The 24,564-nt window shown below is 63.2% G+C and overlaps 1 protein-coding gene across 12 annotated transcripts; it reads left to right on the top strand.

Annotated features, from left to right (window-relative positions):
* The first annotated feature begins 5,098 nt into the window (after positions 1–5,098).
* Positions 5,099–20,384, top strand: LRRC32 (leucine rich repeat containing 32). 12 transcript variants are annotated; one of them, XM_023586711.3, is made up of 4 exons: positions 7,551–7,711; positions 10,954–11,293; positions 12,066–12,156; positions 16,417–20,384. In XM_023586711.3, exons 3-4 carry the CDS (start codon positions 12,070–12,072, stop codon positions 18,313–18,315), a joined length of 1,986 nt encoding a protein of 661 aa, XP_023442479.2. In that variant the 5' UTR covers positions 7,551–7,711; positions 10,954–11,293; positions 12,066–12,069; the 3' UTR covers positions 18,316–20,384. The 12 variants fall into 12 exon arrangements, with proteins under 12 accessions (XP_023442482.2, XP_023442479.2, XP_004451030.2 ...); XM_023586715.3 differs by having other exon boundaries at positions 7,555–7,711; positions 10,954–11,033; XM_004450971.3 differs by lacking the exon at positions 7,551–7,711 and adding an exon at positions 7,724–8,221.
* Positions 20,385–24,564: the final 4,180 nt, after the last annotated feature.

Raw genomic sequence — 24,564 nt, 5'->3', positions numbered from 1 at the left:
AAACCCCGGGCCTCCTTGACCCGTGTGGAGCTGGCCCACGTGCAGTGCTGATGCGCGCCAGGAGTGCCCTGCCACACAGGGGTGTGCCCCGCGTAGGGGAGCCCCACGCGCAAGGAGTGCACCCCATAAGGAGAGCCGCCCAGCGCGAAAGAAAGTGCAGCCTGCTCAGGAATGGCTCCACACACACAGAGAGCTGACACAACAAGACGACGCAACAAAAAGAGACACAGATTCCAGGTGCTGCTGATAAGGATAGAAGCGGTCACAGAAGAACACACAGTGAATGGACACAGAGAGCAGACAACTGGGGGGGGGGGGGGTTAAAAAAGGGAGGAAGCGGGCAAAGGTGCAGGATGCAGTGCATGACCGGGGAGCTGGCACGCAGGAGGGCCTGTCCAGAACAGCCGTGGAGGCTGCGGGGCTGACGGGGCTGGCGCAAGTGGAGGAAGGAGTGGGGACAGGGTAGGAGTAAGGGGGGGAGGCACAGCCCGAGGAGCCCCTCCTTTGAGGGTCTGGCTGAGAGGAGCAGGGCGGGCGGGGTGGCAGCTGGAGGGGACCTGGAGGCCCGGGAGGGCTGGGGGGGGCTGTGACCGGGGGTGTCCGTGCTTGCTCATTTCTGAGATGGCAGTTGGGATGGGACCCAGGGTGCTGGAGGCGGGGAGAGGCTCTGACGGGAGGAAGGACGCGGTGACTTCCCACCCAGCTGTGCCGCTCTCCACCCTGCAGGGGGCGGGCAGAGGTCACAAGCCCCAGGAGAGGCTGGGGTGTCCACCCCAGAGGCCGCAGCTTCCAGACCTAGAGAGAGGGCCTGGCTTTAGGGAGGGGTCCAGCACCCAGTCCACAGGAGACAGGCTCCAGACCTCCGGGTCGGGGGCTCGGGCCGCCTCGGCTCCTGGGGCCTGGCAAGCCTCTGCCCGAGCACACGGCATCCCGTCCAGCCCGATCGCGGGGCGCTGCAAGGCCACCGCCCTCCGTCTGACTTCCTTAGGCCAAGCCAGGCCCTTCCTCTTCTTCCCGGCCCTTCCTCTTCTTCCCGTTTTACCACCCAGGAAGTCGGCCCGAGTGGAAGCCATCGACTCGTGTGTGGTCGGCACCCGAGCAAACCCGACCCCAGCAAGGCGGGCCTGCGGCCTGCTTCCCAGGAGCAGAGGAGCGCATGCGCATGTGTGTGTTTGCATCTCTGTGTGTGCACTCGCGTGCAAAGACGTGCACGGTCTGTGGGCGTGCACCGGGTGTGGGGGCCTCGGTATTTTGGGCCTTGGCTGTGTCTGTGAGGTGCGGGCTGTGTTTGTGTGCGCTGTGTGTGGGGGGTGGCTGTGGGGTTTGTGCGGGACATGCACACACCACGCACCTGTGGGTGTGTGCGAGCACGCGTGCTTGCGACGTGCTTTGCACGCCTTGTATATACATGAGCTGAGTTTGTGCAGGGCGCGTGGGTCTGCGCGTGGTGACCGTGACTTCCGAGGGTGCCTGTGAAGGGGCTGTGGATCGTCAGTGCCTGTGCGGGGGTTCGTGGGAGGCTGGGGGGCGCTCGTTGTTTCTGTGCATCGTGGCCACGTGCATCCTGCGCGGTCTGTGAAGGTCTTTCTGAAGGGCGCGCGTGCCGTGTTTCCTAGGGACCTCTGGCGGGAGCAGGTGTGCGCGGCTCACGTCGGCAGGTGGAGGGACGTCACGGTGTAACCAGCTCAACACAGCAGGCAGGGCCGCGCGTCTGGCCCCCTCGGCCACTTCCGGCCGTGTGTGCCTCCAGCCTCAGCTCTTCACCAAGGCCAGTACTCAAAGGGCCCTAGGGAGGCCCTCTGTGGCCACAGGGAGAAAGGCAGCGGGAGCGGGACTCGAAGGGGTCACCCGGGAGAACGGGTGCGCCCAGGCCACCACCTGCCCTGCTGGGTGGGGCAAACCAGCACAAAGAGGGTAAGGCACTGGCATGAACACATCTCCTTACCAGGAATCACGAGCAGTGCCACTGACCGGGTGAGCCCCACGGGCGGGCACCTGGCACAAAGGAGCTCATGCTTCAAACAGCCCTAGTTACCCACCATTGCTCCCGCTGTACCGAGAGGAATGGGCTCAGAGAGGTGAGACCACTAGCCCAAAGTCACACAGCAGTGAGGATGGAAACCCAGGCAATCAGGCCCTCTCTGAAACGTGGGCTGCTTCTCTTCCTCCACCCTGCTCTCCTCCAGACCCCTCCTCATCCCACCAAAGAGAGGGAAAACACAGTGCATGTCGCACACAAATTTAAAGAGTTTGTAGATTGTTTGCTCTTTTGGCTAATTAATGCTCCAGTGAGTGACAGTGCACTAGAGTATCAAGTAGGTGGGCACTGGAGCCTGGACCCATCCAAACCAGCTGAGCAGGCCTGAGGTACTTACTTAACCTCTCTGGGTTTCCTCATGTGGCTTTATCCGTAAAATGGGGATAATAATAACATCTACCCCACTGGGTGTCATAAGAATTAGATGGGTGGCCGTGTGTAGAGCTGACAACCCTGTGTGCCAGAGCCCTTACCGCTGAATCCCATCATCATTCCTGCATCTCGGGGAGGGAAGGTCTATTGTCGGCTCCATTTCACAGACGGAGAAGTAGAGGCTCAGAGGGGTGAGGGCTGCACAGCTGGAGGCGCCGCCGCACAGCCCGCCTGCCCCGGCGCCATCGCAGCCGCTGCGCCGCCCTGACCGGGGCGGGCTCAAGGTGCCGATTCCCAGGCCCACCTGAGACCCTCGGAACCCCACTCTCTGGAGTGGGCCCTGCCGTCCGTTCTAAGCCCTCAGAGACTCGGATGCTCACGAAAGTTCCAGAAACCTGGGCTAGACCTAGACGGGGTGGCTGGACGTCGCTCAGGGAGCAGCTCCCTTGTGGTGTGTGAGAGAAGCCAGGGTGGGCCGACACCCTGGGTCTGCTGTGGGACCTCAGGTCGGCTCCTCCCCTCTCCGGGCTTCGGATCTGCCGTCGTTCTCGGAGTGGAAGTGGGGGGAGGTGGGCAGGAGTCTCTGAAGCTTCCGGAAGCGGCCACTCTCTGCGGGGATGACTGGGCACCCGGGAGCCAGTCCAGAAGCACGGCCGGGCCCTGGGGCCTGCCCACCCTGAGGGAGGCAGAAGCCATGGCCTGCTGGGCACAGGGACAACCCAGAAGGCCCTCCAGGGAAACTGGCCCCGGCCAGGCCACACCCACCGTGGACGGCTCACAGGCCCTGACCCCCTGAGCCCTGAGCCCTGACCTCGACCCCTGACCCCTGACCCCGACCCCTGACTCAGCTCACCTCCCCGGCCCTGTGGCCAGGCCTTCCAGGACTCGGCAGGCACGGACGCCATCGCCGGGTGCTCCAGGCCACCACAGGATCAAACGAGGAAGGTGACAGCAGCACCAGCCCAGCTGCCGCTCCACTCGGCTGCCCACGGGGCCGCGGCACCGCCAGGCCCACCGTCTCGCCACCCTCCCCCAGCCACCCCTTGAGGTCGGTAGAACGACTCGTCTCATTTGAGGGATGAAGAAACTGAGGCCGAGGAGGGAGGACGGCCTGCTCAAGGCTGCCTGGCCCCAGCGCCTCCCCTGGCCCGGGCGCTCTGCCCCGACGTACGTTGCCGACGGGGACACCAACGCGCTGCTAACCTGGAGATTATATTCTAGTACATCTCGGGCCTTAAGCAAAACCCTGGGTCATCGAGAAACGTGCACAGGGGGTTTACCCTTCAAAGAGTTCAAACAGAAAAAAAAAGCTGCATGGTTCCCGGGGACAGACGCTCGGGTTCCCGGCAGCCTCGGCTCGGCAGAGAACCGCGGTTTCGTGCTTGGCGGAGCGGCACAGATTCAAGCGGGGGAGACGCTTCTGCTCCCGCCCCGCCCCTTTCACCCGGTCTCAGATTTTCTCCCCTATCCTCCTAGGGCGCACACGCCCTCCCCTGGGGCCTCGGGGAGCCTCTAGAGCCCGCAGCCCCAGCCTTCACCGGCGGGCCTCGGCGTCAGCAGCTTCCTGTCCGAGGGCCCGCGGGAGGGGTGGCCCGTGCCCCAAGGACAACCGGCCGAGCGTGTCGCGGGCCTGGCACGGGCGCCCTGGGGGCCGAGGAGCGGGAAGGGGAGCCCGCCCTGCCCTGCTGGCTGTGTGACTGTGGGCGAGTCACAGACTCCCTCCCAGCCCCAGGCCTCTTCTGTAGAAGTCAGGAGCGGGCCAGGTGCCCCCCCCCCCCCCCCCCCCGACAGCTCTCCCGTGTCGGACGTGCTAAGAGGAGATAATTCAGGTGGAGAGCACCGCACGAGGCCGCCCTCCAAGCCCTCGCCCTGATTGAGCAGATAAGCTCTTCCCCAGAACCAGGGGCACAGGGCGTCTATAAACAAGCGCCGCCTGACTTCTGGCTGGCAAACGCCCTGTGGGCTGATACCTAGCAACAGGTGTTCCCTCCCCCGGGCCCGGGAGGTGGCCCACGGCTCAACCGTCTGAGTCCAGGTGCTCTAGGGGAGCAGGGGAAAAAACTGGGGAACCCAGAGTGCTGCCCCATAAGGCAAGGCACCCCAGTAGCAGCTGAGGAGGGAACTCCCTGACTCCCAGGGGCCCACATGGGTGCTGAGCGGGGGCAGCGAGTGAGGGCAGACACACCCTTGTACTGAGATCTAATCTGGGAGCCAGGAGACATGGGTTCAGTTCTCAGCTCCAAAGCTATGTGACTTGGGCTAGTCACTTTACCTCTCGGAGTCTCGGCTTTCTTATCAGTTATTGAGATAAAGACATCTACCTGGAAGGCTGTTTGTGGCTGTCTTTACCCTGATTTACTACATGAGATGAAGCACTGGCCCACAGTGGATGTTCAGCAAAGAGCAGTGGAAACTAAATTGGGGGTCCAGGATGCCACGCTTCTTCCCATTGCAGTTCTACAGTTCGATGAGGTCGACAAGGCTCAGAGGGGTTTAGTGACTTGCTGAAGGTCACACAGGGCATGTACATCATTGCCTTCCTGGGCAACTCGCTCCTCCACAGGACATTTGACTTACCGCGGTATGAGCTGAAAGCCTCCCAGGAATCTTGAGACCTGACTTGTGCTCGAGAGGACTTTCACCTCTCTGAACGCCGAGTCCTAAGGACACAGGAAGAGCTTGATCTGGGGGAAGCACTGTGAAGCCTGAGGTGTCCCAGAGAACTCCTCGTCCCTCGAGGTGAGTAGGCAGGGCCGAGCAACACTGGATTGCAAGCTGGCGTGAGGACGAGGGCTTCCCCTCCACACGGGCTGCCGGGCAAACCCAACCCGGCTCACTTCCCACGCAACCCCTCCTCCCGCCGAGATGCCGAATCCTTCCAGGACTGCAGTCACGCTTTGTGCTCTCATCTGCCTCCCATCAGGTCTGGGCGTTCCACGGGGGTGGACACTGGACATTTTTATTCACTAGCTGTCCCCAGGACCCAGCAGGGAAGGGAGGTCATGATTACTGAGCAAGTACCACAGACCCAAGGCCCACCCAGGTATTTTGCACACATTGTAGCATTTGAGCTGCACAGCAAGCCAGGACGGCAGGTGCAATTATTCTCACTTTGCAGATGAGCAAACCGAGGTCAGAACCTGCCAACAGCCACACACACAACACAACTGCTGAAGGAGTGAAGAGATAAAGGAAGAGACAGGTGGGGTTCCCGGCCTTTGGGGCCCCCAATCCCAAGAGACATCTGCAGCCGGTAGGCATGCTTGGTTGCTCATCTGTCTCCAACTCCTGGGGATCCCCATCCGGGCACTGAGTGAGGTGGAACCCCGTGAGCTAACTAACCACAACCGCAGCCTTTGGAGGGGGTGCAGGAGATGGGCCGGTCATCCCCCGCCTGGCCCTGCCCCAGCCAAAGCTCTGTGCCAGTGGTTTCTGCTGGGCCGCTCAGCCGGCCTGGGCCCGGACAGGGTGGAGCTAGGGGGGCTGGGAGGGCAGGCAAGCCCCGGAACTGCCTGCATCCCATTCAGTGGTACCCTGCCCCGGCTGCAGGGTGGCTGCGAAGCACTTTGCTGGGTGTCTGGCCCCTTGGACAAGGACATGGGAAAGGCAATCCAGGGGGCTGGGCTGGGAGTGCCAAGGTAGCATCACTGGCTACGGTAAAGACAGCCAGAAGTTATCTAACCCCTCCTGAGCGCAGGCCCCGCCCGGGCCCACTATACCGAGCTCTGCCGGCAATTCCAGGAGGAGCTACACTTCTCCCCCACTTTACAGATGGGGAAACTGAGGTTCCATTTGACAAGATGTGGGGAATTGACCAGCTGGGATGCCTGTGAGCTCGGTGCGGTGGTTCCTGTGCCTGGGAAGGAAGGGGAAGTTGTGACAGCCTTCCCAGGCCCTGCCCTAGCCCCTACCCGTCCTCTTGTCTGCAGCTCAGGTCCTCGCAGCCTTCCCTGACCTCGTCCTCTGTGGCCAGCTCAGGTCCTGGGGCCACCGGCGGTCAAGGCTTGTCCTTCCTGGGCGGTCCCCATCGGCCCAGGCCAACCTCCACAGTTGATGGGATGGGCAGCAACAGCCAGCCTTTGGGGAACCCAGCTTTACGCCGCTACGTCGCAGGCTGTAGGTGGCCACTTCCACGTCTGTAAAGTGGGGGCCCCCTGCCCCGCTGTCAGGGCTGGTGACCATCAGGGAAGAGAGGGGCCGAGGAAGATGAAGGTTCTCCATCCTGCCTCCGGCGCGGGCCAAGCATGGAGGGCGCCTCTGTGACTTGGCAGGGCGGAAGCATTGAGAAGACGGTGGCTTTGAGGAAGATCTGCTTCATCTCCTGATGAAAATAGGAAATCAGCACCCCATTTTTGCACAGCACTTAAACATCAAACAAAAAAAAACTCAGGCAAGATGGTGCCTGGAAAGGGCACCCAAATTGCCGGGACTCAGCTTCGTGTTCAGACTGGATTCAAACCTGCCTCTTACAGGCTGTGCGGCCTCAGATATGAAATCTAACCTCTCTGAGCCTGTTTCCTCAGTTATATATGGGGACTTTCATAGTCGTTATCACGGCCGCCACTCAAGCCTCAGTTTCCCTGTCTGAAACCTGGGAATCTGAGGGTGCCAATTCCCAGGGCCGTGGAGGACGGGGGAGTAGGGTGCGCCCGGACACGCCACAAGCACGGCCGGGAGCGCGGAGCCGAGCGGCCGGGGCTCCCCGGAGGGGCCGGCTGCGGCGCGGGGCCGCCCCGAGGCCAGCGGAGGGTCACTTCCTTCCGCGCCCCGCCGCGCGGCCCGCGAGCCTGTGTGCGCCCCGCTCAGCGCGGCGGCGCCGGCCGCGGGGAGAGGCCCAGGCCGGATTTCCTCCGCGGACCCGCGGCCGCCCCGGCCTCCCGCCCCCGCCAGGGCCCGCGGGGCCGGAGCTGCACGTGCGCCCCGCGCCCCGCCCGCGCTGCCCGGCCCCGGCCCCGCGCCCTCTCGGCCCGCCCCCTCCGGCCTCCTCCGCTTCCCAGCCGGGGTCCCCCGGTCAGGAAGACGCTTCGTCCTGCTCGCCGGTTCCGGAGAAACCGAGTCCCGCGGGGGCGCGCGGGCGGGCGCTAGGACCCCGCGGCCGGGGGGGCGGGGCGGGCGGCGGGAGGGAGCTTTAAACCGCGGCCCGCGCCCCCCGCGCGGCTCCCGCACCCGGGGGCAGAGCAGCGGCCGCGCGCCTCCTGGGCCGCCACCCGCGGCCGGCGCGCCTGGGACGCGGCACCCGGCGCGATCGCGCAAAATGTTCCGGGGCTGCGGGGGCCAGGAGCGGCGGCCGCGCTGAGCCAGGTAGGAGCCGGTGCGGGCGGGGGTCGGCCCCCTCGGGGAGCCCACGAGCCCCGGGCGGAGCTGGCCGGGGCCGCCCAGGGGGCATCTGGACGACACCTCCTTCCCCCGCAGCCCCCGGCCCTCCCCTCGCGCCAGCGCCCCTCACTTCCCTCGAGGAGCCAAGGTTGACCTTTTCGGGGTGTACCAGGGGCGGGGGGCGAGCCGGGCGCTCCCCTTTGACACATAGGAAACCGGGGCCCAGAGGCCGGGACTTGTCCAGGAACACACAGCAAGTCCAGGCAGAGCAGGATTGGAACACAGGTCTCCCACCCCGCTGGGACCCCAGCCCGGGCGTGGGGCTTCCCCGCCCACAGCACCCCGCAGCCTGCCCAGCCCTCTGCAGGGCGGGGGCACCCGCTTCTCCCAGGGACTTTGTCGCCAGCCTTCTTCATGGGTGGTAAGATGTGAGGGACCCGCCACCCCCACCCCAGGCTGCCTGAAATTCCAGCATCACAGCCGCATTCCTTTGGGGTAAGGTCTAATTCCCCCGTGGGACGCACATATCTCCAGAATGGGGCTTGCCCTGAGTGATTCACGGCTGCACGGGCCGGCCGCAGGCCGCTCTCCCAGGACCCGGCTCTGCCATTAAGTCAGCTCCGGGCTGAGAGGCAGGAGAGGGGGCGCCCCGAGACCAGCACTGGGAGACAGTCTGCTGGGCGTGGGTGTGGGTGTGAGGGGGGGTCGTGGGCTGCCAGGGGTTCGAGGGAGATCTTGGCCCGGTGGAGCGGAGACATTTGCTCTGGAGTCAGATTGGATCCTGATACTGACTCTGCTGCGTCGGGCTGTGTGACTTTTTGGGTAAGGCACCTCTCTGAGCTTCACTTTTGTTATGGGCAAATGGGGCCGTTCTGCAGCGGGGCAGGCAGCTCAGCAGCAGCTGGAGGAAACACAGCTGCTATATTTGGGGCATTAGATCTGGGCTAAATCCCAGCTCTGAAACACTCACGAGTCGGGCAACTACGGGGGTACGTCACTTCACCTTTCCGAGCCTCAGTTTTCTCATCTGTAAAATGGGAATTACAGTAATTCTCTCATTGGGTTGTTGTAAAAATTAAACGAGAGGATGAGGTCAGGTGCTCAGAAGTGTCTAACAGGAATGGGGCTCATTATTGTGGGTACTCGCCCCCCTCACCCTAATTTTCCCTCCCCGTCCCCCCCTTCTCCCTTGCTCTCCTTGCCCAGGCTGCTCAGCCCCGTGGGTCATTGTCCCACCTGGGAAGGACGACAAGGGCACCTTCACAGCTTGGGGCACCCGGGGGCAGAAGGGGAAGTGGGCTGCTTCCTCTGCAGATGAGCACGCAGAGGCGCCGGGAGGCTAAGCCGCCCGCCCAGGGAGCAGCGCTGCTGAGTGGGGGGCCCGGCCCGGGTCCCCCGACCTCAGTCCTCCGCCAGGGGGGAGAAGCCCGGCAGTGCTGCACGCTGTGTCCTGGGTGCCCACAGCTGAGGGCTCCCTCCCGCCAGATGCCAGGGCAGGGTCCCCACGTGCTGCAGGGGCGGAGCCTTCTGGAGGCACAGATGTCCGCCTCGGGGGTGGGGAGGGAGAGAGGGGGAAATCAGGCCCCTCTGGGCAGCTCCTGCCTGCAGGCTCAGAGCCTCCCGCAGCCCGCCCTGGCCCTGGCCTTCCCTCACCCCTCAGCCCGCTGCAGTCAGAGCTTCTACCACTCGCTCCAAAGAGCTCCCTGAGCACCTGTAATAGAATTCTCATAGAGTAGGGCATAGGTCTCAGATAAATGCTAGAAAAACCATAAGCGTGCAGGTGCACGGGGCAGCATTCCCCACCCAGTAAGCCGGAATGAGCAGCAGCAGGAAGGCTGGACCAGGTGAGGGGGGCGCACCGGTAGATGCAGTCGGAGAGGAGGCCAGGGAAAGCCGGGTTTTATTTGAAAGAGATGGGCGGCCACTCCGGGCTTTGAAGAATTAATAGTAGAGATTCTTGATCGGACCTAGGATGGTAACCTAGGTACGCGTCACCTGCCTACTCTTGCGTATAGATCAGCCTGGCAGGGCCCAGGCTGCCTCGGGCTCGAGGTGCTGCCTCGGTCGGTGGCACGGGATGGGGGAGGGAGGTAGGCAGATGTGGGCTCTGTTTTTCAGGGAGAGCAGGCCGTGGGGGTAGGAGGGGGGTAATGTGGCAGGAGCGAAGGCATAGTCCAGGAGAACACGCACTGTCGCCAGGGTCGCCATGTCACGGAGTCCCCAATGCCAGTTCTCAGTGCCTCCCTCTGCCCACGGCTGCTCTGAGATGAGTCCCAGATAAGAGGGCTCCCCCTCTGCCCTAACGATGCTTCCATGGAAGGGCGGCGAGCCGTGGGTGCTCAATGCCTAGGTCGCTGGGAGCTCGGGAGCAGCGGGAGCCTGGAGGCGGGGCCCCACGTTGCCCAGGCGTGGGGAGCCGGGGGAGGCTTCCGTAGGTGTTCAGGAGCAGGGGAGAGGGCCTGAAGGCTGGGGGCAGTGCAAGGTGCTCCGAAGCGGGAGGGGTACAAGGCGTGCAGCGCCCAGGGCGGGGGGAGAAAGGAACGAGGGTGGAGGGCGGCGGCCTGGGCAGGGCGCTCGCCCGAGGGCTGCCCGGGCCCCCGCGAGGGGCTTGCCTTCCGTTCCGAGCCGCTCGCTTTCCACTGAGTCGGGGCGAGCGGAACAAAACCTCACGGGGAAGCCCGACCTGCAGTGCAGGTGGGCGCGGCGCGGCCGTGGCGGGCGGGGGCCAACCCAGGAGCCGAGGTTTAAAATCACCCCCGGGGGCCGGGGGCGTTCGAGCCAGAGCGGCCGCTGCACGGCCGTTTTCATTTAAAATCAATCACCGAGGAGGCCGGTGGCTTCCGACCATCACACAACAGCTCCCAAAGGCCCTGCGAATGCTGCTGCTTCTCAAGCATCCTTCAGGCTCCCTCAGCAAAAAGAGATCTTGCACGGCTCTGCAGAGCCGCAGCTTGGAGCCGGTCTCTTGAGCCCCGGCTGGGGCGGAACACCAAGTGTAGGGGTAAAGGGCCCAGACCCCGGAGGCTGGGCCGTGCCCTTGCTAGCCGTGTGAGCTGGAGCGTGTGTCCCTATCTGTATGATGGGAATGCTAAGAATGGAACGAGGTTGCTGAGTTTATTGTGAGGATTAAAGAAGCTGATAGATGTCAAGGGTCGGGAAGAGTCCCTGGTGCAGAATAGAGACTGTGCCCTTTCATAGACTATCATCTCATTTGATTCTCCACAAAGCCTGGAGAGTTGGCCTTGATCTCAGCAGAGGAAACTGAGGCTCAGAGAGGTGAAGTGACTCGTACAAGGTCACACAGCAGGTAAGTGGAGGAGACAGAAGGAGCTGTCAGGTGTGAGTGACTCTGAGTCCAGCGCTCTTGGAGGGCTTTACGTGTCCCTCCTTGTTAACACTGTACGTGTGCGGTCACTTCTGCGTGTTTCCTTGTGTCCCCAGTTACCAGCACAGGGCCAGGCGCGAGGAAGCAGGTGGTAAAGGTGTGTGAACGAATGAAGAATGAATGAATGAATGAAGTTGATGGATTGATCTGTGTTCCCTGAGCACTTGGTCCAGGTCCTCAGGGTGAGCGAGCCCCCAGCAGTGCTTGGATTTGACCCTGACGACGGCCTCTGGGGCCCCCCTCCCATCCCCTGACTGCCCGGAGAGCAAAGGGCTGGCCGTGCGGGGTGGCCCGAGAGCCCCCCGCGGGCAGCTGCTTCAGTGAAAGTGTGGGCCTGGCAGCGGCTGCTGGGAAAGTCCACGGCGACGTGCGGGGGGCAGGGAGGCCTCCCAGCGGGCTTCCTGTCAAGGCCCCGCACAGCCCTGAACAATGGCAGGGGCCACGGACCAGAGAATCAAAAGAAAAGGAGCAGAAGAAAAATCCACCGGGGGTGCTGGTGGGGAGGGGGGGAAGCATTCCGTGTGGGGCCCGAGGAGCTAGATGGGGGGGGGGGGCACAGGCTCGTGGCCTCGGTGGAAATGGCCTCGGAGCCCCGCCTCCCCACCTCGGCCCACCCCCTGCCCTGAGCTTGGCCCAAGGCAGTCCCGGCTCCCTCCACCCACCTGCTCCTACCAGCGGGGGACTTTGGAAAGCCCAGATCTGACCAGATCACCCAGGGCTTAAAACTTTTGCCACCTGGGCTCCGGGCCAGGGTTCAAGGCCCCTTGTGGTTACCTGCAACCCCACTTGCCCGCCTCACCCTGCCCCGTCCACAGACACCGTTCCCCAGCTGCTTAGAATGGACTGGCCGAGGGCTCCTGGGGGCAGACGCAGTCCGGGTGGGAGAGGCGGGGCTGGCAGTGGGAGGGGGCCAGCGGACTTAAAAGTGCCCCCCTGCCCTCCCCGCCTGTGCAGAACCATGTGCCGCCAGATCCTGCTGCTTCTGGCCGTGCTGACGCCGGGCCTGGCTACCTCCCAACGCTGGGACAAGATGCCCTGTAAGATGGTAAGGAGCCCTGCCCTGGCAGATTAAGGGGATCCCCCGCCCTGGGGTGACGTGCCCCCGAACGGTTAGAGGAGTCAGCAGGGGAAAGGGAAGTTACTTTGCCTTTACTGAGCACCTACTAGAAGGTTTAAATGTCTTATTTACCCAATCGCTTGGCCAGGTAAGTACCATTCTTCCCATTTTACAAAGGAGGAAACTGAGGCCGGAGAGGTTAGGGGATTTGTCCAAGGTCCTTCAGTGAGGAAGAGTGGGCATGATATTGAACTCTCTACAGGGCGGTGGGCCCACGTGAGCAACGCAGAGCATCTGTGGGGCGGGGTGGGGATGGGGTGGGCCCGCTGGAAGGGCCTCCTTTCTGTTGGCTTCCTCCTGGGGAATTCCCCTTCCTTAGCTGGGTTTCTTGACTCGGCCTGCCTGCCACTGACCTGCTGGAGAGGACTCTTATTAACACCCAAGACAAATGCTGCCTCCTCCAGGAAGCCTCCCCTGATCCTCCCAGGCTGAGCTGGTTTGGGTTATTCCCTCTTCTGTGCTCCTGAGGCCTCCAAATGTCCCTCCATCTCAGTTCTGAGCAGATCCGTCCAGGGGATGGTTGGTGAATGGGTCCCCGTCTGTGTCACCTGGCACACTGGGAACTCCGTAAGGGCAGGGACCACATTTGATTCGCTTCTGTTCCTTGTTCCTGCCTTGGGCCAGGGAGACTAGCCCTAAAGTTACTGTGACCCTGTGGGTTCCAGGGAGGGGCTGTCTCAGTCCACTTGTGATGACAGGCCATCAGTGGGTCAAGGCTGGAGCAGCCCAGGCAGGGGAAGGCAGGCACTCCGGCAGCCTCACTGGAGCCCGTGACTCGTAGCCCACGACACAGGGTGTCCTGCCATGGCCACTACCCTCTTACTCCTCAGAGTGTCTCTGAGATCCCCATAACCCTCAAACGTAACGAAATGCAGCCCCATGTCCTACCCTGGGGAGCCCGAGGCTCAGAGAGGTGAAGGGCCTCGGTCACCCCCCAGGCAGCGGGACGCTGGGTGAGCTTTGGATTCTGGGCAAATGGGATGCTAGGAAAGCCCCTTCCAAACTAGGGTGGAAGAGCAATGTATGTGGGAGCTAGGATGATTTCCAAACTAGTAAAAGAGAATTGCCATTTGCCGAGCCTGCCAGGTGCCTGCCCTGGGATGGGGGCCTTGCCTCATTTTATCCTCCCCAGAACTCCTCCTTTCAGCGCAGGAAAAGATGCAACTCCTGGGGTTGGACAGAGAGAAAGTAACCGGGCAGGATTTGTACCCAGCCCTCCAAAGCCCGTGCCAACTCCTGCCCTGCTGCTGCTTCCCACCCTGTTTCTGCCCGTGTGCAGGTGGCAGAGCGGAGTTCAGTGCAAGCCCCCTTCCCCCCATCAGAACACAGCTGGGTGGCATCCTGCACCCGAGGGTGCTGCTGGCGGGGGGCTCTGAGCTCGGGCCCAGGGCTGATTGCCACAAGCCGGCTCCTGCTGTCGGCCCGCCTGTGCTGGCGGCTCAGAGCTCAGGGAGAGGGGACAGCGCTGGAAATGGAGTTCTGAGGCTGCCCTGGCCTTCCGGCTCCTTCCTGGCCGGCCCAGGGAGTGGAGCAGCCCGGTCCCCCCAGCCCCCTGTGCTCTGAGCCCAGGTAGCAGGCGCCCTGGCCCCTGGGCGGAGAGCAAGGCTTAGGCTTCGTGCTTGGCCAGCTGTGGGTCCTGTCCCAACACTCGGGGGCTGGCGCCCCAGGGAGCCTTTGAGTATCCAGCGGAGATGCTGGGGTATTTGCATGGGGGTAACACGTGAAGTGGGGGGCAAAAAGTGCTCAGTAAATGGTGATTGGGGTTATTTATTCTGGGGAAGGAATCGCCCAAGGAGACGAGGGCCCGGTGGTCGAAACCGGCTGGCACCCAGGAAAGGCACCCGCCAGTGGGAGGTCAGAGCCCCGTTCTGGCCGACTTGGGAGGCCCAGGTCCCTTGGGCGGCGACGGGGTGGGTTACGGCCGAGCAGAGCGCAGAGGTAGGGCATCTCTGCACTCAGCTCAGAGCCTGGCCGGGGGCTCACGGTCATGGCCATCATCACATGTGCTGTTTCTTCTTGAAGCCAGGAGGGTCCAGAGAGCTGAGGCTGGAGACGCCAAGGCTGCGCCTAGTGGCCAGCGCGCAGAGAGGTGTGGGGGAGCCGGGCGGGGCAGGCGAGGTAGCCGGGGAAGTTTCCGGTTCCCCTGAGCGCCCAGCTGCAGGGGCGTCCCTGGGTCTCGTGAGGCCTCCGAGTTACTGTGCCGCGAGGAGTGGGAGTCACTCAGATGCCCGAAGGCGGGCGGTGCCCTTTCCACTGGGGCTCCCTGGGGAAGTGGACTGTTGGGGCCAGGCAAGAAGCACCAAGGCTGGCTCACTGTGACCTTGGGCAAACCCCTGACATCTTCAGGCCTCAGTCTCCCCATCTGGGAAGTGGGTGGGCTGGACTCTTTTTGCTTTAATGGTTTTGATACTAGTCCAGATATAGGGATCACCCCTTTTTTTCCCTCTCAGGGAGGAGATTGATTCAGAGCCTCAGACCATCACTAAGCTAATGATGTCTGTGACTCTTTACCTCATTGAAAAGTTACTGAGCACCTCCTGGGCACCAGGGCCACGACACTCACACCAGTCACACCAGCTCCTGTGTGCTCTGAGTACACCAGCTCGCTGAGGAGCAGGCCCGCTGATAGGCCATCACAATTCAGGGTGTGAAAAAAGCAAGAAAGCACAGGGGCTGTGAGAGGCTGGCGCAGGCCTCAACTGGCTCGGCCATCCGGGCAGTCAGGGCAGGCTCCCTGGTGGAGGAGACCCTGGAGCTCCATCTGCAGATCTGGTGGGGGCAGGCATAACTAGCACAGGGGACAGGAGGAGGGGGCACAGATGTGGGTGTGGGAGGGCGTGATGGGCATCGGTCAAGCGCGGTCCTGCAAGTGGGTGGTCGGCAGTCGGCAGGGTCCGCAAAGCCGTGAATGCCCCGGCCGTGCCCTGGAAGGGTTTGAGCCGAGGTGCCCCAGGGTCAGAGCAGAGATTCTGAGCACTTGCCGTGGTATTTGGTGGGTGAATAGGTCAGAAGGGGCCAGTGGAGGCAGCGCGGCCAGGGCCAGCAGACCCTTTTCCGGGAAAGGCCGGGGTTCCCAGTGACTTGGAAGAGACGAGCGGGAGACCTGCATTTGCTCTAGACAAATTCTGGCCCAGAGGGTACTTGTGGTCGAGGGGCAAGTGCAGAGTCTTTGGTTATTAAAGGACCTGGGTTCAAATCCCAGTTCTGCTCCTCACCAGCTGGGTATTCTGGGAGTCTGCCTTCTCTCTCTGAGCCCGGGCTCCATGAATAGCGATGATCACATCTAGTGGGCGGGCTATTGTGACAATCCAGTGAGACCTAAAGAAAGCGTAAAATAGTCGGTGCTGGAGGAGGGTGAGTTACTTTCTGCATAAGAAACCAGAATGGTAAGGTGACTTATGGAGATCACACAGCAAATTCATTGTCTTGTCACTGAGGAATGTGGGTTGGGACCCTGGCCATCTTTTCCCCTGGCCCCTACCACCACCCCCACTGCCAGGGGCCAATGCTGGACCAGGCCACGGGGAGTGGCCACTGGCCGGGGTATGGGGGGCTGGCAAGGGGTAGCAGCCACAGAGGTAGGTCACCTCTGAGGAGCATCAGCGAGGCAGGCGGGCTCTGGGGCCAGGAGCCCTGCCCCGGGAGCCAGCGCCTAAAGGAGATCCCAGGTTGGGAGGCCACAAGAAAACTGATGACAGGACTGCATGTTGCACTCTCCCCTTTCGGAGACATTTCCCAGGGTGGTTTCCAGTCTCACACCAGCCTAGATCCCGGGATGTGGCATCAGGAGGCAGGGTCCCAGCATGGCCCTGCTGCTCGCTGGCTCTGAGTCACTCTGGATGACCCACGGCTCCTCTCTGAACCTCGGTTTCCTGTAAAATCTGCTAATAATCACTGCAGGGGGTTTCGGTGGTTCATTTGTCCTTGTATCTGCCCTGACCTCTCTGTCCGTCCACCCATTAAACCTTCCTTGAGTCCCTCCCCTATGCCCAGCACTTGCTGGGTGTCAGAGATGGGTGGGGAGCAGGCTGGGGTTCATCCAGACACGGGGTGCTGAGGCAGGAGTGGGGTCCAGGATGCAGGGAGCCCAGGAGCCTAGCCCAGCCAGGGGAGGTGCGTCTGGCGCCCCCCTCGGCGGTGCTCCCCGCTGCCAGCCGCCCCCTTCCCCAACACCCCGCTCCTTCCCAGGTGGACAAGGAGGTCTCGTGCCAGGGCCTGGGCCTGCTCCAGGTCCCCTCTCTGCTTCCGCCGGACATCGAGGCCCTGGACCTGTCCAGAAACCAGCTGCGGAGTGTCCTGGCCGCACCCCTGGGCTTCTACACGGCGCTCCACCGCCTGGACCTGAGCGCCAACGAGATCGACTTCCTCCAGCCAGGGGCGCTGCAGGCGCTGCCCCGCCTGGAGCACCTCAACCTGGCCCACAACCACCTGGCGGCGGGCAGCGAGCCGGGCGGCGGGGGGCTGGGCCCGCTGCCGCGCCTGGCCGCCCTGGACCTGTCGGGGAACAGCCTGTACAGCGAGCTGCTGGAGCGGCTGCTGGGCGAGGCGCCCGCCCTGCGCGCGCTCTCGCTGGCCGAGAACAGCCTGACGCGCCTCACCCGCCGCACCTTCCGGGGCGTGCCCGCGCTCGAGCGGCTGGACCTCCACAGCAACGTGCTGATGGACATCGAGGAGGGCGCGTTCGACGCCCTGCCGCGCCTGGCGCACCTCAACCTCTCCCGCAACTCGCTCACCTGCATCTCCGACTTCCGCCTGCAGCAGCTGCGCGTGCTCGACCTGAGCAGCAACAGCATCGAGGCCTTCCAGACGGCCCCGGAGCCCCGCGCCCGCTACCAGCTCACCTGGCTCGACCTGCGCGAGAACAAGCTGCTCCGCTTCCCCGACCTGGCCGGCCTCCCGAGCCTCGCCTTCCTGAACGTGTCCAACAACCTCATCCGGCTGCCCGCGGGGCCGGCCCGGGGCGGGGAGAGCGTCCCGGCGCCCGCGGAGGGCTGGCCGGCCTCGCCGCTCTCCAACCGCAGCGCGCGCGCCCACCCGCTCGCGCAGCTCCTCAACCTGGATTTGAGCTACAACGAGATCGAGCAGGTGCCCGAGGGCTTCCTGGAGCGCCTGACCTCGCTGCGCTCGCTGAACCTCAGCCGGAACTGCCTGCGGGCCTTCGAGGCGCGGCGCGCGGGCGCCCTGCCCTGCCTGGGGCTCCTGGACTTAAGCCACAACGCGCTGGAGGTGCTGGAGCTGGGAGCCGGCGCCCTGGGCGCGCTGCGGACGCTGCTCCTGCAGGAGAACGCCCTGCGGCAGCTGCCCGCGGACGCCTTCGCCGGCCTGGCCAGCCTGCAGAGGCTCAACCTGCGGGGCAACCGCGTCCGCCCCTGCGGGGGCCCGGGCGCGCCGGCGCCCTCCGGCTGCGTGGCTTTCTCGGGCATCCCCTCCCTCCGCGTCCTGAGTCTGGTGGACAACGAGGTGGGGACGCTCGGGGCGGGCGCCTTCCTCGGCACCCCGCTGACCGAGCTGGACCTCTCCGCCAACCCGGGGCTGCAGGTGGCCGCGGGGGCGCTGGCGGGCCTGGAGGCCTCCTTGGAGGTCCTGGAGCTGCAGGGCAACGGGCTGACCACCCTGCAGGTGGACCTGCCCTGCTTCAGCTGCCTGAAGCGGCTCAATCTGGCCGAGAACCGCCTGAGCCGCCTCCCCGCCTGGACGCAGGCGGTGTCCCTGGAGGTGCTGGACCTGAGGAACAACAGCTTCAGCCTCCTGCCGGGCAGCGCCATGGGCGGCCTGGAGCCCAGCCTCCGGCGCCTCTACCTGCAGGGCAACCCGCTTAGCTGCTGTGGCAACGGCTGGCTGGCGGCCCAGCTGCACCGGGGCCGGGTGGACGTGGACGCCAGGCGGGGCCTCATCTGCCGCTTTGGCTCCCAGGAGGAGGTGGCCCTGAGCCACGTGCGGCCCGAGGACTGTGAGAAGGGCGAGCTCAGGAACGTCAACCTCATCGTCATCCTCACCTTCGCGGTAGTCTCGGCCGCCCTCCTCACCACCCTGGCCACTTGCTGCGTCGTCCGCCGGCAGAAGTTTAGCCAGCAGTACAAAGCCTAGGCCGGAGCTGGAGGCACAGAGAAGGGCGGAGACTGACCCGAGGTCACCCAGCAAGCCAGGGGCCGGAGCCCTGGCCTCCTTTCCCTGCATCCTGCTGTTATCGGTTAGGTGACCTACTTCCCAGGCTACAAATGTGGTCCAGCTGTTGCAGGCAGGAAGTCGGGCAGTTTGGGGGTTGGCAGAGAATAACATTCGCCCATCTGATCGACGGGTCTTTGCCAAGCATCTGTGTAGTGCCAGGCCCTGGGCACTGTATGCACTGAACGGATACAGCCCCTGCCCTCCGGCATCTCCCAGTCGGGCAGGGGAGGTGGCGGCAGAGCCGTTCAAGGACCACACAGTGCGGTCAGGGCTCAGGGGTGGAAGCCAAGGCCGGGGGGCTCCCGGGGGAGAAGCGGCTCCAAAGCTGAGCGGCCCTAACTGGCTCAGCACAGAGAGCCCTGCTCAGGCCGTGCCAGGGTGCAGAAGGGGCAAGACCAAGAGGATTTGTCTGAGACATTCACAAGCAGACTATTTGTCACATCTGATAGTGATTTTCAGCCTCTCTGGAAAATGAAGAGCTTGTGACCGGAAGAGAACTGGAGCCACATGAGTGTGTCTTGGCTCCGGGGCCATCTGACCGGCTGCGGCAGCCCCAGCATGGTCTGGTTAAGGGGTTGTCACCCTGGGCCCCAGCCCAGCCCTGGGCCCTTCTGGCTCCTGCCCGGGGCGGGCGCTTGCCCTCCCTGGCACTTGCATGTTGCACATACCGGCCTAAGTCCTGCCCGAGCTCCGCTCCCTACCCAGGGCCCTTCTCCGTCCTGGCCCCCTCCTCGCTGGTGTGCCAGGAGGCCCAGCCTTCGCTGTCTGGTTCTGCTTTGCACCAGGCGTGGCAGCTCTAGTTACAGATCCAAGCCTTCCTTGTTTCTCCTTTAGGATGACCCTCTCGGGTTGGTATTTTATCCCCATTTTATAAAAAAGGAAACCAAGGCTCCAGAAATTTCCGTCCAGGGTCCCACTGATAAGAAATGCCATCGCTGAGATTCACACCCACTTCCTCCTGACTCCAGAGCCTGAGCTTTCTCACTGCAGGGCCCGCAGGCTGCCGGGAGGACAGGAAGTGGGCCCCAGGTTACCAGCCTGGGAGCATCCTGTGCCGCCCGTATGCTCTGCTCTTCTCTGTCCTCTCCCTCCTCTCTCCCAGGCAGGCAGAGAAGAAAGGCTGCCTCTCCCCCTTCTCTGCCTTGGTTTCCCTCGTTCCCCTCTTTGCACTCTAGTGCGGGGTCTCCCTCTTCTTGCTCTTGCACTCCCTTGTTTCCTGTCCCTCCATTGACGAAGGCTCAGATTTGAGGCCACCTTTAGTTCAGCGCCCCACTGCATAGATAGGGAAACTGAGGCTTAGGAAGAGACTGCGGCCTGCTCAGAGCTGCACAGCAAGCCAGTGGCAGAGCCGGGGGAAAGCGGTTCAGACCCCTTGGGGTGGGGTTGGGGAGGGGTGGAGCTGAGTGTTTGCCTTCTGCTTGACCTGTTCACCTCATGAGGTAAGGCTGGCTCCACATTCTCTCTGGTCCTCATGGTGCAGGGGTTTTTTTCCCCCTAGAAAAATGCATAGAAAGCCCCACTCGGCTAATGCCCTGTCCCTCACCCTCATGGGGTCATGGGCTGTCTGGAGAGAAAGGAGGCTCTGGACCGTGCCTGGTCTTCGCCATTTTACCTGTGCTTGACCCATGGTCTGGCACACGACAGGTGCCCGGTAACCTGCGGGAAAATGAAAACGCCACTCTCTCCGCCCCATTTTGCAGATGAGAACACTGAGGCCCAGAGAGGGTCATTGACCCAGAGAGTCAATGGCAGGACCAGAGTGCACAGGGCGGCGGGGTCTGTCCAGTCCTGGGTGGGGATCCAGCTCACAGGAGCTCGCTGCACACCGACACTCTTCCTCGGCTGGGGTGGGCCGCCCAGCCCCACCCTTCACGCCCGATCTTTGAAAACACTACGCGCCCCCCGGGGATCCGGGCCTCAGCCCAGGCCTCGGACCAGCTCTTGGCATAACGCACGTGAATGTATTAAACAACCATGCTGGAGACACAGCCCGGCCGCCAGCCTGCTCCTTGCCCGGCGAATCCGCATGCCCGCCCTCCCCTCCCTTCCTTACCGTGGCCGAGTCTTCGCGCCACCATCCGCGCCTCTGGGCCACGGCCACGGTCAAGACGCTGCCACACCCCTGTCCCCTCACACTCAGCTGGGCGACCTGGAGCCCCACTCCCAGCAGCAAGGAAACGGCGCAGGAGTGCGTTCAGTCCCTCAGGCAGCGCCCCGCAAGCCTCGGCCCCAGGCTCGCTCCTCCACGGCCCTCGTCCTCTGACTTCAGCCTCTCCCTCTCTGCCCGTTTCTTCTCCTCAGACTTTAGTTGTGTTCAAGTCTTGTCCATGTGACAGATAGTGAAAAGGCTCTGAAACCACTTGCCCCTGTTCTCCTCTTCGCAATCACACTCCTTGCTGCTTTCCCATCGCCCCTTCCCATTTTCAATCCACTTCAGTCCCTCCCATCAAGCCCAAAGTGCAAACTCAGGGCACTTTTCAGCGGGGACCTGCCGGCCTCACAGCCCTCTCCCTGGCACCTGTGATCCCGCGCACACGGTTTCACCCTCCCCTCCGGCCACACCGTTTCAGGCTCTCCAGTGTGCTCATCTTCCCCTGTCTCTAAGTGACGGCCACCAGTGCTCCGTCTTAGGCCCCCTTCTCTGTGCACTCAACATGCGTTCCCTTGGGGGTGTCCCTGCCCTGAGGATGCCCCCCCCCGACTCCATCCCCACCTCCTCCTCGGTGTCCAGCCCTGTCATCCAGAAGCCTTGCCAGGTGGGGGGACTGGAGAATTTAGAGTGAGCAGCCGGCCAGCAGGCCAAGGTTGAAGTTGGGAGAAGAGCCCTCCTGCTTCCTCGATGGGGTGGGAGGGTGGGAGCTGGGGGAGGGGGCAGGAGCCACCTCACTGGGCGACTGTGGGGGTGAAGGGCTGTGCATTGCTGGGCAGGAGAGGGGCTCTGAGGCAGAGTCTGGAGGGCACGGAGTGGTTCTCCTCCCCTCCACATTTTTCGTAGTCACCCCCAGGCCTGTCCTCAAGTGGCCCTGCTCCCCCAAACAGCCGCCCAGTACCCAGGCACTCCAGCCTTGGTAGCTGCCAAAATCTCTGCCCCAACCTGCCTTCCCCCGAGTTCCAGGGCGCCCCCTCCACCAGCGGCCTGGCCGACCCCGTCCCCGCAGGCCCAGCAGTCACCCAGGCCCGAGCAGATGCCGGCAGCCCTGCCTCCTGGAGCCTTCTCCAAGCCAGCATGCTCTCTGTATGGGACCTCTCACCCCCCAGTCCCCGTTCCCAGCTCCTGCTCTTCAGAGGAAAATTTAAAACCCCTACCTTACGGGGTAGGATGGGAGGTGGGGGGGCACGCGGCTCAAACCCCAGGCCCACAGTGGCTGCACGTGAAGGCCTGAGGCCAGGGCGGTGGCGTGGGCTGAGCTCAGCGTGGGGTTTGGGGGAGCCCACCAGGCTCCTGCCCTCTTTTCCTGGCAAACAGGGGAGTTTGCTCCCCTGAGCACGACCCCTGGCGAGGCAGCAATTCCTGTTTTCAGCCAAGCGTGGACACAGCTGCCAACTAGGTCATCAGGGCATCCGGCTCCCCGAGCTCTCGGCCCGCTCCAGGGAGAGGGGAGGCCGGTGTCCCATCGGAGGTGCCTGGTCACCCGGGTCTTTCAGTTGGGTGAGCTTTCCACAGGCAGGGCCCGGCAGGAGCCAGGCCTGCAGGCTGGACCCGTGGGGACGAGGGCAGCCTCCACCCCAGCTGCATCCTCCTCGTAGGCCCCCCGGTGTCGGCCACCCGCCCCCCCCCAGGGACCTGGCGTCTGCTCCCGGTGCCCCCTGGGCTCCCTCGCCAGGCCAGGTCCCCGCCGCCCTCCGGCCCCGTCTCTCTCTCCCTCCGGCCCCATCTCGCCCCATCTCCCTGCCTCCCGCACTGCCCAGCACTGACAGGTCAGCCCTGCGCTGAGTCCTCGGTGTATGCTACCGGGTTTAATCCAGCAACCTTCTAAAGGAATTCCTATTGTCATCATCTTCATTTTAGAGAAACCGATACTCAGGTTAACGTCTCACGGCTACCAAGTGCCTGAGCTGAGACTCGAACGCAGGTTTGCCCCAGTCCAGGGCCAGCAGTCACACCCATTAGGCAGCACTGCCTCCCACGCTGCCCGGCCTCTGGATCCTTCCAAACTCCAGGGTCCCTCCCGCCTCCTCCCCCAGAAATGGCTCACCCCTCCTCGGTCCCAGCTGACGCCCCCGCCCATCTCCTTCTACAACTCTCACCCACGTCGTCACCTCCTCTGGGGAGCCTGCCCTGATCTCCCTCCACTGGCTGCCAAGGTGTCAGCCTGTCGCCACCCGGCCAGGAGCTCCTGGGAGGGTCCTACCCAGGGTCCTCTGGGGGTGTCCCCAAGGCCTGTGAGCTAACACAAAGGTAAGCTCAGAAAAGACTGCTTAAATGCACAGCCCCTGCCCTCCTGGACTTGCAGGCTTGCGGGGCGGAAGAGACCTCAGATAGAGCGCGGGCTGATGGGGCCTCTCAGATAGGCCCCGGGGGCATAGGGGTGCTGGGGGGGCCACGCAGGGGCTGCAAAGGCGGCTGCCGCCCTCCACTTCTACCCATTCCTTCTCTGCCTCCCCCAGCCCCCGCTATCGGCCTTCCTGCCGCCTCCCCATTCCTCTCCCTCCCTGCCTTGGTCATCTCCCCCACCCCCGTTTCACTGAAGAGTCGGGGCTGTGCTGGCGCGGAGGGGGAGGGCGGGAGTCGGGGAGCTGTTTATAGGAACTGGAGCCGCTCCATCCATCAGCTCTGTTTGGAACCGGAGACCAAGCATAATAAATACCTTGGCTCCGCCCCAGCTGTGCTTTCCCTGAACTTGGCCGTCAGAACTCCAAATCTCTTTGGCCTGCTGGTTCTCAGGACCCAGCTCCCACCCTGCCCCACCCCTACCCTGCCTCCCACCGAGCTGCCCTGCAAAAAGCCTCGACTCTGGGGCAAGAAATGCAGGGGCTGTAGGAGCAAGGGCAAGTTGCACCCCTTGTCTGTGCCTCCATTTCCCCGTCTGTAAAATGGGTTTATAATCACTGCCTCCTCTGCCCCCCAAACTCACAGGGCTTTTCGTTCGTCAGGCCAGAGTGGCCTCTGCCCACTGGGAGGAGAGAGAGGCCCCTCCACGCGCAGCCAGGAAGTGGTCAGCACCACGAGGGAGGTCCAGATTTCGTGCTTGGGGAGTTTGTTTGCAGCAGGGAGCGGCCCTTCCAGCTGGAGGCATAGCTGGAGCCTGGGAGGACATCTGGGCTGGCCCTGCGAGGAAGGGTAGGATTCCAACACGTGGACACGAGGAGAGACTCTTCCGGGCAGAGCACAGGGCTGCGGCAAGGACCTGGCGGTGGGCGGCCCCGGCCGTGGGCGGGGGTCAGAGGGGGCAAGCCGTGCCCCAGCCTGCACCCCGTCACGTTCCTCTTTGCCCCCTCCAGTCTTTCAGTCTGCCTTCTGCTCTAACCTCCCAGCCTTCTGGATGCTTCCCTCCCTCCCTGGAGAGTTTCCGGCTCCCCCAGCTCTCCCCAGTGGCGGACGCATTCTTGGAATTCTGCAGTCCTGTCCTCACTCCCATCTCCCCCGAAAAAGCCACCATAGAAAGTGGGGGAACTTGTAAAGGGAAAAGCCACTGGCCAACAGCACATGTTTCAGGAATGAATAAGGGAATAAGTAAAGGAATGGGTGAAAGGGTGAGTGAATGAAAAAGAGAATAAGAGAGGGAGTCGATTATTTCGCTCCACCAGCACTTCTCAAGCCCCTGCCACGTGCCGTGCTGGGTGCGGGCAACGCGGGCCTGCCCCTCGTGGCACTTCCAGTGGGTTGGGGGACACGGGCATCCAGCACATTCGCACGCACACATGCGTGCCCATGCACACTCACACACTTAGCCACATGCACGCCCACACAAAAACATGCACACTCACAAACACACTCACACACGTGCACCAGAATAAAGACATAATGACAAATTGTGACAAGTGCTATGAGAGGAAATAACAGGAGACAGACTGGAGATGGGGGGGTCCCAGGGAAGCCCTGCCTGAGCTCACGGGTGAGGCCTGCAGTGGGGAAGTGTGTGAATTAGCACTGCTTCCAGCCCCTTCCCCTCACTCCCATGCATTGGCCAGAGTGCCTGGGAGAAGAGCTGCATGCTGGACCCTTGG

The sequence above is a fragment of the Dasypus novemcinctus genome, chromosome 10 (genome assembly GCF_030445035.2).
Source record: "Dasypus novemcinctus isolate mDasNov1 chromosome 10, mDasNov1.1.hap2, whole genome shotgun sequence".
Lineage (NCBI taxonomy): Eukaryota > Metazoa > Chordata > Mammalia > Cingulata > Dasypodidae > Dasypus > Dasypus novemcinctus.
The sequence above is the reverse complement of the archived record's forward strand: the minus strand, read 5'-3'. Positions and strand labels throughout refer to the sequence as shown.